The following is a 14,548-nucleotide window of genomic DNA, read 5'->3' on the forward strand; positions in this document are numbered from 1 at the left end:
TTAAGAATCCTGATACAGCAATTTAAAAGAACCTGTGCACCCCAATGTTCATAGCAGCACAATTTACAATAGCCAAGTGTTGGAAACAAACTGAGTGCCATCAGTGAAATGAATGGATCAAAAAACTATTGTACATTTACATAATGGAATACTACACAATAGAAAGAAAAAAGGAGCTTTACCCTTTGCAACAGCATGAATGGAACTGGAGAGCATTATGCTAAGTGAAATAAGTCAGGCGCTGAAAGACAAATACCATATGATCTCACCTATAAGTGGAAGCTAATCAACAAAACAAACAAGCAAGCAAAATATAAGCAGAAGACATTGAAATAAAGAACAAACTGACAGCTCTGGCTGATATGACTCAGTGGATTGAGCACCAGTCTGTGAACCAAAGGGTCGCTAGTTCAAATCCTAGTCAGGGCACATGCCTGAGTTGTGGGCCAGGTCCCCAGTGGGAGCCATGTGAGAGGCAACCACACATTAATGTTTCTCTCCCTCTCTTTCTCTCTCTGTTCCCCTCTGTCTAAAAATAAATAAATAAAATTTAAAAAAGAAAAACAAAAAAACCTTGAAAAATAAAGAACAAAGTGACATTAACCATAGGGGAAGAGGGAGGAGATAACAGGGGATAAAGGGGAAAGGTCATCAGGAACATGTTTAAAGGATATATGGACAAAGCCAAAGGGGGGGGGGGGCGGGATTGAGAGTGGAAGGTGGGAATGGGTGGGGGAGGGTAGTGGTTAGGGGAGGAAATGAAGACAACTGTATTTGAACAACAATAAAAATTAAAAAAAAAAAGATTTAGAAAGTCCTTTGAACCAAATGTGACATCTTAATTTGACAACTAGATTTTGTGACTTTCAATTTTGGATTTTATTATTTTCAACCAAATTCTTGATCATTATTATCAGGGAAGCAAATGTTTCTGACATCTTGTGGCCACACCTCTTCATACCCTATGTTTCACCATGATACAATCTTACTTAGCCCACACTTGTTAAAAGAATAGTCCCAAGTGATATTCCCAAGTGAAGAATAACACAATTTCTTGGTAAATATCTAATTGACATTTAGTATAGAAATGAAGCCAAAGGTCAGGAAATGAAATCTTCATCTTTTTTTTCTTTAACAGAACCTGGACCTACCTCAGACCACTATGAGTATAAAAGAGAAAGACTAATTTTTCCTATTGATGTTTCTGTTGTTTCAAGCTCCTCCTCCTGCTGCAATTCCCCAAGGCAGCAAATGAAGCATTGTAAAGTCTTTAATGGGCCTTTCAATGGGCAATTATACATCTTTAGACAATAAATTTTGTCCATGGTACAGCTGATTACATTCATTTATGAAAATGACTAAAAACAATGACTCGAAATCTGTTCTGTCTGATTCCATTCAGACAGTCATCGGAGCCGTAGTAAATAGGGTAGCAGGCCTGGAACCAGGAAACCTGGACCGGAGCCCAGCTCCTTGATGCGCCGGGCGGTGAGAACCTGTATAAGTGACGCCACCTCTCTAAGCCTCTTATGTTCTTGTCTATATAAAACAGAAAGAAATGGGGCCCAACGTCCTTCAGCTCAGAGTTGTTGGGATCAGGAGGGAGGGGTGTGTTTGGGGGAGGGGCACCTAAGTGTTCCCAGGCCTGTTTCCCATCCTTAAGGTGGGGGTGGCATATACGTGTTTGTTTTTCTTATTCGTCTTTAAACTGTTCATCCACATTTTATATATCTGTGATGTGTATGATATATTTCACAATAAAGTTCTAACACCAGCAGTAAACACCTGACAGACTTGACAAAAAGTAAATGCAGTCGGAGTTCTGCTCTGGGGCCCCTAGCAGACAGAATAAACCTAGGCGGGAGACAAAACAATGTTTCCCATCAAATCAAAGCATGTTCTTTTAAAAAAGAGTGTGATTGAAAGAGTGAAAATTTTGAGTAAAACAAAAGGGCATGTCATTCTCGGTACAGCTCCCTCCCACTTGGCCCTCCATTCCTCCTCACTTGAGGCTTTTTAGCTTTCTCTCCGAAATAGTCTGGACAGCCCAAGAGGACAGACTCTTGAAAGCAGCAAGAAAGAAGCACATGGAAGCCTGTGTATGTACACCACTTTTTTTGTAAATGGAAGCATGTTATATATGCTTCTCCACACTTTGCATTTTTCCATTTATCTCGGAGAGCTCTCATTGTCAGCCTTGTGGATTTAAGTTCTGTTTCTCTTCACGGCATTTTTTTGTGTGTGGGGCTGTGCTACACTTTGTTTAATCAGTCCTCCCTGATTAATATTTAGGGTTTTTCACTGTCTTCTGTCGCCCACATTCCTGCAGCAACCATCTTTGTGCTTGCACCTTCTCACACATACGTGAGTGTACTTGTGGAGTAAATCCCAGGGCGCAATGGGTGGATCGAAAGGCAGATCCATTTAAATTTCAGTAGCTGTTGCCTAAATCCCTCCAAAGAGAGTATCCCTTTACACTCCCTTCAGTAGGACACAGGAGTGCTGCTTTCCTGACACGCCTGGGACAGGTGCTCGGTTAGTCTTTGCACTTAGAACCTAAGAGGTGAGAATAGTCTTTCATCATTTGGACTGATTTCTCTAACTCTAAGTGAAGACGGGCAGTCTTCTTTCTTTGAGCTTCCCATTTGGGTCCATTGCCCATTTCCTTTTTGTTTCTTATTCCTTTACATATTGCTTTTTAACCTCTCTTTATATACAAACCCTTTGCAATTATTTTTCTAGGTGTGTGTTTCTTCTTTGTTATTGCTAGTAGAATTTTCCTCTTGCAGAAATTTTTAATTATTAGATGGTCAAATGTATCACTTCTACCTCTCTCTATATATAGTATGGGGGTTGTTTCGTTCCCAGAAAAGTCTTTCCTAGTCTAATGCCATTATAAATATTTTCCCCAAATTTTCCTCTGGTACTTTTACTAGTTTCTTTTTTAGTTTCAAGTTTTTGATCAATATCATTTAATTAACTTATTTAGTATAAGGAGGGAAGTAGGGATTCAGCTTTTTATTTTCTCCCAGGATGTCTACTCTATTTCTTAACTAATATATTTTTTCCCCACAATTTTGAAATGCCACATTTTGGGGGTCTAAAAATTGCTGTATCTAGAAATTTAAAAGTAATGGATGGTAAATTGATAAATTAACTAAGTCCTTCTTAGTACATTCTAGGAACGATCAAAACAGCAGCATAGATAGAGTGGGCAAATCAGGTGCTGGGCCCTGTTCTGAGCTTGTTGCGTGTATTTGCTAATTCAGTGCACACACCCATGCTACGAGGAAGGTGCTATGAGGTTGACCTTCAGCCAGGGCACTGAGGCACAGAGAGGTTCAGTACATTGTCCAAGGTCACACTGCTCTGAATGGCAGTGGTGATTTGAACACAGGCAGTTTGGCTTCAGCATCCATGCTTCTGTGCAGAAGCCTCTGCTGCCTCCACAACAGGGAAAACACTTTGTGTGAGCTTCCTGCGTGCTAGGCACTGCTCTCGGACCTTCACTTCTAACAGTCTTATTTATGCTTCGCAACAATCCTCAGAAGTAAGCACAACTGCACTCTCCATTTTACAGATGAGCAAACTGCAGCAGGGTGGAACTAGAGGACAGACAAAAAGGGAGGGGGAAGCAGTGTGAGGCGAGTCCAGAGAAGAAGACTTTTGCTCTGTCTTTAGAGCAGCGAGGAGTCACAGACACGTTTGAATCAGGACTGGCCCCTCAGATTTGGTTTTCGTGAAGCTCACTGGGAGCAGTGTGGAGGATGGGTGTGTGGGGGGGCAGGGGCTGCACAGTGCGTGGGAGGAACCAGATATCAGGCTAATACCAGGCTGCAGCGAGCCCCCACCACAGGTGGCCATTGGCAGTGCGTAGGCAGCATCCCCGTGGCATGAGGATGACTCTCCTGGGGGGCCAGGGACAGAGCTCAGGACACGTGCTCATATTATTCGAATTTTCAGAGAAAACCAAAGTGTCAAGAGGTTAAGTACCTTGCACCTTGCTCCTAACCACCAAACTTATCGACCCTTTTTAGTTAGGCTCATAGGTTGAGACCTTTGGACTCAGGGGAGCCGGCTCAGTACCTCCTTGAAAATTGAATGTGGCCATTCCTTCACCATCCTCTGTCTTCTCAGAATGTGATAGAAATCAAGGAGATCCTGCTGACGTGGTTGATAGATGAGCTTCTGATATCATGTATCTTCAGATCTGTTAAAGGTTTCTTTTCTGTGTTTGGTTAACTTTTCCTTAGACTTCTGCATAGTCTCCCGAAGTTACTTTGTGAATTTCTATAATGGCTTTCTTCTTGTCTGAACAAAGGGCAAGTGCAGGGCCCTCACCCACAGTGCTGCCACTGACCCCGCCTCTCTCCCTGCAGATCCGAGTGATGGTGGACCTGTGCAACAGCACCAAGGGGATCTGCCTCACAGGTAGGCTGGCCAGGCTGCTGACCGCTCTGCCCGCAGGGCGCAGAGGTGTTCTCGCCAAACGGCCAGGGCCGAACAACACCTACTAACACTGTAGATGATAAAAATATGTGTTGGTTTACTTTTAGCAGATGTTTTTAATGGGATGAAAATCAATTGTAACATAATTATGAAAAATACTGTTTTTGGTATTACCATAGAAATATAGCCATGGAAAATAATGAGGTCTTGGGTGATTAGAAATGTGTGGTGCCTTGAACTGGTGCCACAGATGTTTCCCTGTTCCAGTGTTTTAAGTGGAAAAGAAAGAAAGGAAAAAGACCTTGCTAAGTGCAGCGTTCTCTTACCAGAAGTAACGATTTCCCTGCATCATACATATGCAATCCGCAGATCATGAATGCGAAGCTCTAGGAGCAAATTGCTAATCAGTGAGGAAAACGCTGTTTATGGAGAGTGGTCTGTGTGGGGCCTGCTGGGTGCTGGGGAGACTGGCCGTTGGTCACTCACTGACCCCCTCCACTCAGTCATCAGAGGACAAACAGACTGGAGAGAATCAGCCTCTAGGCAGAGCAAGCCTCGGCACACAGGGGAATGGCTGGTGGTTGGGGCAGGGAGGAGGGGAGTGGTTTTAATATGCTTGTCTACACCTGACTCTGACAGAGTCCTGCGTCTCACCTGAGGGGAGAGGAGCCTACCTCCTGTCTCCAGGAGCTGGGACCAGTGAATTCGTGTGTATCCCCCACCCCACCGTGGGTCTGCAGAGGCTGATCCCAGGCATTGCACTTACTCCCTCTCTGAAGAGAGCATAGCACTCTGAGGAAAAATAAAAAACTGTTTTTACCTTAGAAGTCTATGATAGAGCCCTGGCCAGTGGCCCAGTCAGAGGGAACACTGTCCGGGCCAGGGCACATACCTGTGTTGCAGGTTGGATCCCCAGTTGGGGTGCACACAGGAGGCGACCGACTGATGTTTTTCTCTCACCTTAATGTTTCTCCCTCTTTCTTTCTTTCTTTTTGCTCTCTCTCTCTCTGTCTTTCTTCCTCTCTCCCCTTTTCTCTCTCTCCAAAAAATCAGTAGAAATCTCCCCAGGTGAGGATTAAAGAAAAGTCTACTATGGAATGAATACATATTCTCACGGACCTAACAATGTAACCAAAGACTATGTGGCCTCCGAAGCTTTGTTGGGCCACATCAGCCTGTGGCCCCAGGCTCTGGGGAGGCACCATTCGCACTAGACTCCCAGCCAGGGCTGCACTGCCGGAGGCTGAAAAACCCTGCCCGTGCCCGCTGAGTAGTCAGAGGCTCCCCCACTTTCTGCAGTGGTCTCCCCAGTGCCTCACGTTACCAGTGTGCAGTAGGTGCTCAGTGCGAGTTTGCCGAGTGATTAAATCTGGGGTTTATGTACGTGCTTAATGGGGGTGGTGGGTTGCTGAGAAAGCACGTCCCCGAGGAACTCTGAGTCCAAGTCTGACTCTCATTCACTTAGTTTGGCCTCAGAGAGAAAAGCTGTCATCCTGGGCTTCTTCATAAATGCTAATTGAATCACTCCATCACATTTTAGCCCTCACAGAAAATGAAGTATCTTCAGAACAGGTTGGTCCTTTATTCTGAAACTCTTGTGGCTTAAGCACTTTTCTTCCATCTCTTGAAGTCCCTTTTTAGAGTTCCCACATGTGACGGTAATGAGTGCTACAGAAACGCTCAGATGGGTGGAATTATAGACACAAAAGCCCATTGAGAGGCACAGGAAAAGCCTGTTCCTTTTTGATTTTTACAGTGACAGAAGGAGAGGGACACCGTGCAGTGAATGCGTGATGGACCCATTGAGACCACTTAGGGGAGATTGATCGCGGGCGGGGACCGCATCCGTACTGGAGGTTATTCTTTGGCACCTCAAAATGCTTTTCAAAAGCCAGTACCTTCTCCTTTCTTACATACCAGCTTGAAATTGGGCCTCCTTTTACACAGAAAGCTCTTCCATTAAAACTTCAGTGTGAAAAGTACAAGTTGCAAAGTGAGATGGTGCCTTGGGATGTGCCAGGCTGCCGGGTGGGGGGTGGGAAGGTGACGGGACTGAACTGGCATCTTGGGGGGTGGTGAGAGAGAGCCTTAGTCCAGGGCCCTGACCAGGTGCGGGCAGGAAGGGTCTCCAGGGCAGACCCCGGCCTGGGGCCTGAGAACAACATCTGGCTTTACACTGGGTTCGTCTTTTGAAAAAGCAGGCGCTTGTGATGGGAGGCTAGTCCGGCTGTGACCATGAGACTGAATTCCTGTCCTTTTTCCTGGACTCAGCTGTGGTTGCTACGGGGACAAGGACAGATACCATGAAGTTTTACGCAGCCTGTGACATCTCAGGTGAAGATGAGGGCAATTCACTAGCTATAGTACTCAGCAGGGTTTGCTAGTGCGGAATGTGTCAAACAACATAGGCTTTTCTGGATGCTTCTGACCCCCGAGCCCAGTTTTCCTCAGAGCCCCTGAGAGCAGGTGTCTTGAAGCAGCAGGTTTGTGGGGTGCCCTTCACTTCCAGAGGCCTCCCCATGTGGACTTGCTGGAAACCTCTAAGCCATCACCTTGCTGACCTGCTTGTGCAGAACTGCTCATTCTCGTTGAGCCAAGTGACTCCAACCCAGCCACGACACTTGTCACCACTCCTTATCATGTGTCTGGGCAGACATCAATGATGGAGCACAGTCGCTGCTGACCATGGCTCATGGCATCTTTTCTGGCTCTGCAGAGAGCTGTACTAATTGACTAGAATTGGCACTTGAAATAAAACCTATTTGCCATCCTCACTCTGATTTTTTAAGGTTGCCGTACCCATAGCTCAACATTGAAATGCACCAAATAAATGGGATTGGATCAAAGCTGCGGTTTATTTTTTTTAATTTTTAGTGAATTTATTGGGGTGACATTAGCGAAGAAAATGATGTAGGTTTCACGTGTACAGCTCTGTCACACAAAGCTGCTGTTTAGTGGGAGCATGTGAGGAAAGATACCTTTCCAAGTCAGGTGCCTTAGGGCTGGCCCAATGGCTGGTGGCAGGATGGCTCCAGAGGGCATACCAACACTCAGAGGGTAGGGACGGAGACCTAAAAGCTGTAGCCAATGCAACTTTCCATAAACAGATGGACAGGTCATTCTCAGCGAGTGCTGGTGATAATGTTTCATTCTACAGGCCACCCTGAGCAAACCAGCCGGTTGTTTGGTTCAGCTCCAAGTGTGAGAGCTTGGGCCCTCTCAGGCCATCCCTGCAGGAGAGCCACGCACATAAGGCCTCCAGGGAGCAGGGGAGACCATCCCTCCTTGGGCCAGGGCTCCCATCTGGCCCTGCAGGTGTGGCTGGCGTGAACCCTGAGCCCGGGAGCCCTCGCTGGAGTGAGACGTGGGAAGATCGGGACTACAGACTTCGGCTCTCGGGCATGCTCCGGGCCTGGTAGTATCAGGCTTGTGAAGTTGCACCTTTCACCAGCTCTTCCTGAAGGAGCAGAACCAGATCTCACTTTCTAAAATATTGCTATTGGAGAAATTTCTGGCTCCTTTTCCCCCTTTATCAGCAAGGTTTTGGGAAACATGTTGCCGTGTCCTCTGTGATCATCGCTATGCTTGGCAAGGTGCCCTGGGTCATGCAACACCTGCTCCAACACTGTCCCAGGTGAAAGGGGAGGCTACAAAGGGCAATTGGAGACAAGCACCTCCAAATCATAATCACGAGGTTTGGAATGGCCGTGGTGGGAGGAGCCAAGTGGGCGGGGTTTCCAGGGGCCCAAAGTTTTAGCCAACGACCAGTGCCTGCCCTTGAAGACAGGAATTGAGCCTTGTACTTCTTTACCTTTTACTCCCCATAACTGTGGTGCCTGTATTTCCTATTTCAATTATGATTCTTCCCTTTTATAGAAGAAGGACCCCACTAGACTTTATTGAGGAAAGGAAAAAAATGGGAGCAGGGTTACAAATTATTATAAGGATAGAGGGGTGTATTTGTCAGGGTAGATTAGCCCAGGTTCTGGTAACAGCTAAACCACAAACTCTCAGTGGCCCAAGTCAGAGAAGGCTTACTTCTCACCCCACAAAGTCCTGCAGGGTTTGGCTGACTCAAGGGCATCCAAGGTGCTGCCATTGTGTGGCTCCATCATTTCAACACCAGGCACCAGGACTTCTCCCAAAGCGGAAGGAGAGGACCAAAGGTGCCTTAAAAGGCCAGGCCTGGAAGTATCTCCCCACCCCCACCCAAGGATCCCACTGGCAAAGCCCCAGCAGTCACACTGCTGCAACCTCACCTCAAGGAAGTCCGGGAAATACGGTCTCTGTGGGCCCAGGAAGAGGACAGTGAAACTGAGTCTGGTGACACAGAGCTTGCTTCTCGGCAAGGGTGACCTGCAGAGAGATTTGGGAGGAGGGGACGGCAGCCGGGCCCCAGGAGGGTGGGACGCCCCCCAGGGGCCCACGTGGCGCCTCTCTCGGTCTGTCTGACTCTCTTCTCCTTGCTTCACTCTCTTCTCCCTGAAGACTGGCCTTTTCTTTTTTTCCTGTGCAAGGCCATTCCCAGACCTGTAGTTTATGAGCTAGGTACATGATGGGTCAATTTTACATTTTAAGAAGGAAAAAATCTAAGGGGCTCAGCTCCTATCGAGCATCCAGCCAATTCTGGTGGACTCTGCCCAGGAGAGTGGGGCCAGGTGGTCAGAGCAGCTGTGTCACTCGCAGGGCCCAGCGCACGGCAAAAATGCAGGGGCCCTTGTTCCAAAAGCAAGAAAAAGGCTTTCCTCCTTTCTTCCACGGTCTCCCTTGCAACCTGCTATGGTGGGGCCTTTTTGTTTGCTATTTAATATATGGACTCTCCGAGGCACAGGTTACTACCCTAGTAAGTATAGACCCTCACGGGCACAGGGGCCCCGCCCCAGACTCAGGCATGCAGGGTACACCCCCAGGTCCAGCCTTGCCTGCACTCCTGCTGTGTCCCCACTGGGATGGGAGGCGCAGCCATCACTGACGGGCTGGGGAGCTGGGAGCAAGCCCGTCCTGGGGCAGCAGGGAGGTGGGGGAGCCCCACATACACACGGAGGCTCCAAGTCCCCAGAACGAGCTTCATCATCCCATCAAACTTCATTTACAAAACATAAATTCTAAGATAAAATGATTAAGAATTTCTAGATGGCAACCACCGAGCATTACATGCAAGCACAGGGCCCCTTCTGAGTGTGGGGCTTTGTCAACTGCCCTGGTGGCAGGCCCAGGAAACCAGGCCTGGTACAGTATCAACAGCATACGCTGTCCACAGGCACTCCTCAGGGGTCTGTAATTCAGAAAAGGAGGAGGGTCAGGAGCTGAGAAACGGCTTCTGAATGCCCAGTCGGCACGTCTATAATGTGACATTGACATTGTTGTGGTGCTGCACATGTGGGGTGTCTTCCAGCTATAGGGAGCCCGTGGGCCGCTAGGTTGGCACCCTGAGAAGACAGTGGGACAGAGGCTTGCTGTCGCTGTAGCACCCTCCTCTGAGCTCTCTGGGACTTTCTGTCATCCTCTCCCTTCGGAGATTCTCTTCTCCAATGGCTTCAGGGCATGGAACCTGCTGGATGCCACCCCTCCACTCCCTCCACACACACACACACACACACACACACACACACACCTTCGGATCTTTCCCTCTCTTTCCTGGTACCTCTTCTATCACCTGCCTCCCCCCACCCCTCTGAACCCCAAAATTTGGTTGGACCAGGCATTTTACTTTTTCCTCAAAACTAATAGCTCTCAACCTTTCCAGGGTCAGGGACCCCTTCAAGGGTCTACTGTTAGTGACTGATTCTTTTCCCAGAAAATGTTCACACCAGGTGGGAGGCAAGAAGGCACCCAGGACCATCTGCATCCCAATCTCCGGTCATGTTTGGTAAAAATGCAGGTTCCTGGGCCTCTGTATCCAAATCGAATTAGAATCTCCAGATGGGACCCAGGTAGCTGCATTGCAGCAAGCATCCCAGGGGATTCTGTGGGCTCAGTGAGTAAGAACTGCAGTCACAGGGTGTCCAGGGATCGTTGGCAGGAAATCCAAATCTAAGCACTTCCCTCTGGTGGCAGCCCTGGCCACAGCTGACGTGTCCTGGTACGCAGCTCTGGCCACGACCTCTACCCAGCAGATCTGCTGCGGGGCAGTAGTTACGAGGCTGTCCTGGGCACTCTGAAGCCTGTTACATACAGCCCATTCTTTCTTGTTTACCTTTTCTCTCTTACCAATCTGCACATCTGAATTTGGCTCCATCCACAGCTGGGAGTGATGGCGGACTGATTTCCGTGGACCTCTGTCAGCTGCCCACGTTACCCGTTCCCAGCCAGTGGATGTGCGCACCGCCTAGTGGGAAAGTCCTGTGGACACAGGCTATACTACCCTACAAAATCTGGTGCCATTTTCAACAAATCACGTTTGTCCAAAGTAGGACTATGTATACTGAAAGCATACCTTCAAACACGTATTCTTCCACGAGTCCCTGTGTGTGTGAAATAGACACTCTCCTTTAGCACCCTAGGCCTTCTTTGCCTCCTACCCAATCGGACATGCGACCCTGCTCATCTGCTGAAATACCTTTGGAGTTTCTAGCTTTCTCTACAGCTCTACAGTCACCAACCACATTTATCCATAACCTTGCTGCTAATTTTAACTACAAAGACCTTTTGGCTATTTTCTCCCCACCCTCTCTTCCCTCTTTCTCTCTCTCATCTTATTGCCAAGTTCTCTTCAACTTCCATCCACCCAGAAGATCTCAAACACAGACTTCACAGGGTTGCCCCTGCTCCCCGCCTCCTTTAGAATCTACTGTAGCTCCCCAGTGCCTCACAGATGCCGTCCACACCTCTCCACTTGGCGTTCAAGCACTGCTGCCCTGCATCTGCCCCTCCACACACCAACTTGACCAATGTTCTTCCTGGCCCACCCTAAACCATGCACGTTCCACGGCTGTACTTCTGCTCCTGCTTATCCCTGTCATGGGACGTGCAGCCCTCACCCCTGCAGACTCCTCAGGCCCACTGCTTCCTCAGCAGCCCAGCTCATGTCTCACCCTCTCTGCACGCCTTCCGGGGCAGCCGTGGGCCCCAACTGCCCCAGTGCCCTATCTGGGGTTTGCTTCTCTGTAGCTTGTCCATATTTCATTCTGATTTCCAAGGGTCTACCTTCCCCAGGTAGGTTGTAAATATAACAGACACAGGGACCAAGATTTCTGCTTCTTAGCAAATTTTGGTGCACGTAGTAAGTGCTTAGTAAATGGTGATTTTTCTGAAAGGCCCCGAGCTTGGATTTATGTAAAGACCTTTCCACTGCAGTGCTGGTAGTCATTCCACGTACTCCGGAGAAACCGAAGGACCTTCTGTGCTCCTCCTACCACCTCATTAGCTTGTCTGAATGCTCCAAAAGAGTAATTGATAAGACTCTGCTATTTGTGGAAGCAAGATCTTTTTTGTTAGATTATGTGTAAGTGATTCATCCAAACCCCCTTAGATTTTCTGGGTGACTGCACACCAAGGAAAGTACTCGTTACCTGATCCGGACCCTCGGTTTTTCTCAGGCTCTTTCATGCCACAAAACAGAGGCCGGGCAGGTGGGCCTCTGCTGTCAGCTCCCCTCGGCGGCGGTGGCGCGGCAGCGGCAGTGGCAACGGCGTGGAGGAGACAAACTGGCTGTGGGGAGCACTTGGGACCGTTCTCCTGACGGCCAGACCTTGGCCCCACCACGGCAGCCCACCATTTGCTGACGCTTACCTGTGCTGGGGGCTGCACAAGTGCCTACCTGTATTGTCGCCCAACCTCATTTAATTAGGTTAATTGCTTGAGAGATGGCTAATTTCTGAATCAATTAACTTATTCTTGGTCTATCGAAACTTAAACAGAAGTCATTTTGATTGGCAAACGGGTCTGTGTTGAACTAATGTGAAGAATCTTTCCGGCAGATGTGCTCAGTTCTGAATGAAAGGCATGGGGTGGCTACATGCTAGTACATTTTAAGAGGGGGGAGGTGTTTCTGGGGTGTGGAGCTGGCTTCGCTTTCTTCCACCTATAGTTTATCATTTACATTTCTCTTTCTATTGTAGGACCACCTGGCCCACCAGGTAAGAGCCCATGGTTTTCCTGGTTCTTGGCGGGGGGTGGGGGGGGGTGGATATGGGTGGCTAACTCCCCAGGACCACTCAGAAGGGACTGGGGCAAGGAAGGCGGAGGAGTCTAGAGGCAGCCCGGCCATCACTGAGTCCCCGCCCTTCCCTCCCCCAATCACGAGCTCTCCTGCCCCTCCCACTTGAGAACCTGCCATCACCTTTGCCCACCTGTCACTGCCTCAGCGAGGGCCGCAAAGGCAGAGAAGGAAAGGGAGGAGGAACAGGTTATGCCTGCCCACTCTCACTGGCCAAAGGAAACCCCCTTAGCTTCAGTGAGGAGATTTTTTAAATGTTCCTGTTTCCCATGTTCCAACTCAGGACCTCCGGGCGCTGGTGGCTTACCAGGACATAACGGATCGGATGGACAGCCTGGTTCCCAGGGCCCAAAAGGCGAAAAAGGAGCAAATGGAAAAAGAGGAAAAATGGGTATTTTGGCAACACTTTTATTGTTTTCCTCGTTGTTTGTCTCTGTTACTGCATTTTGAATGGGCTGAAGTGTGTCCAGTGGCTAAAACATGTTGCCTCTTTGCATGCAAGGCAGGTTCAACTCTTGCCTGCAAGCTGCTATGTTTCAGGGGCCCAGGGCATTCTTGCTGGAACTGACAATGGTTTAGCTCCAACTCAACAAGCAGCCTCCCTGGGGACTGATCGCTCTGACACAGACTGGCAGACAGAAGGGGGAGGAGCCGGAGCCCTAGGACGGGCTCTCCATGTGCTGTGGGATGCCTGGCTATGCCACGCCCGAGTCCCTCCAAGGGTCAGCTCCTGCCTTGCCCTGCTACCCCCTTCTCCTGTCCAGAAACTGTCTGTGTTTCATAGGAAATCAACTGAGTGATGGCAACTCCTGGGTTTCCTGGCTAAAGGAACAGCTGGAATGGCTTGAATAAAATGGCAGCACCCAGGCCTCCCTGAGGCCGGCACTTGGGTTACAGGGTCTCAGCTGTCAGGGTCCCCTGTCCATGAGTCGCAGGATGGTTACAAAGGTGTGGCTGGCATCTCTGAGAGACTCCCTCTGCCCTGCTGTGAGCAGCAGCATTGCCATCACCAGAGCAAAGACCCAGAAGCACCGAGGTGTCAGATGTGCCCAGGGACCAGAGAAGCAGGGGCCCACGCAGGGCCTGGCAGGGGGCTGGGGCATGTGCTGCAGCAGGTTCTACAGGGCTCTGAGCTTCCATGCTGGGGAGTCATGGAGAAGGCCTGGGCAGAGTCACTGAAGAAAGCTGACACATGCATGGTGGATGCTTGTGTGCAGGGTATAGAGAATGCTCAGGAAGCTTCTAGGAAGGCCTGCCACTCAGCCACTGTGTGGGGTGGAGGCTCCACCACACCCTCTTGTTTATTTTCAAACTCTTGGCTCTGCTGCTCCAACTCACTTGCACAGGCCCTGGGCTGGAAGAGCTGCTAGGAAATTCTTCCAGACAGCATAGTAACCCCTCCTCACACCCTTGCTCATATTCCCATGCCAATTTTAGTGAGAGCCAGTGGAGAGGGAGAAAGTCATTGAGGGGCTCTGCCACTTAGCAAAACCTACATGCTCATGGTCCCGGGGGCCAGCTGCTGTGAAGATGGGCAACCTGGCCCGAGTTAGCTTGGTCCCCCGAAGGCCAGCAATTACAGCCGGAATTACAGAGCAGTTCTGGATTGTTACATGTCAGATAGTAATTATAATTATAAATGAATATCAGCATTGAATAATAATGACCGTCTGTGTGCAGACATTGGCTTATCCTGGGCAGCCCCCAGAAATGTGACCCAGTCCTAAGGATTCAGCATTGAGTATTATGAGGGGCAGCTAGGAGGGGTGGGGCCACGGTGCTATTACCAGGAGTGGGACAGGTAGGGAAAGTGTGGTTTTCCAGAAGGGTTAGAGATAGATCTCTGGCTCTGTAGAGGTGTGCTTGGCCTGTAGCCCACCACCCAGGGAGGGCAGGAAAGAAGAAGGTCACTCATTTAGGTGTTGCATATTTATGTGGCAG

The 14,548-nt window shown here is 49.0% G+C and overlaps 1 protein-coding gene across 1 annotated transcript in view; it reads left to right on the forward strand.

Moving 5' to 3' along the window:
* Positions 1–14,548, forward strand: part of GLDN (gliomedin) — a 66,861-nt gene that overhangs the window by 35,158 nt on the left and 17,155 nt on the right. Inside the window, exons 2-4 of the mRNA XM_045823486.1 lie at positions 4,380–4,431; positions 12,510–12,527; positions 12,891–12,998. Coding sequence (XP_045679442.1) covers positions 4,380–4,431; positions 12,510–12,527; positions 12,891–12,998 — 178 coding nt within the window. The remainder of the gene's footprint in view (positions 1–4,379; positions 4,432–12,509; positions 12,528–12,890; positions 12,999–14,548) is intronic.

This window comes from Phyllostomus hastatus, unplaced genomic scaffold (genome assembly GCF_019186645.2).
Source record: "Phyllostomus hastatus isolate PE091 unplaced genomic scaffold, TTU_PhHast_1.1 phas_scaffold_501, whole genome shotgun sequence".
Classification (NCBI taxonomy): domain Eukaryota; kingdom Metazoa; phylum Chordata; class Mammalia; order Chiroptera; family Phyllostomidae; genus Phyllostomus; species Phyllostomus hastatus.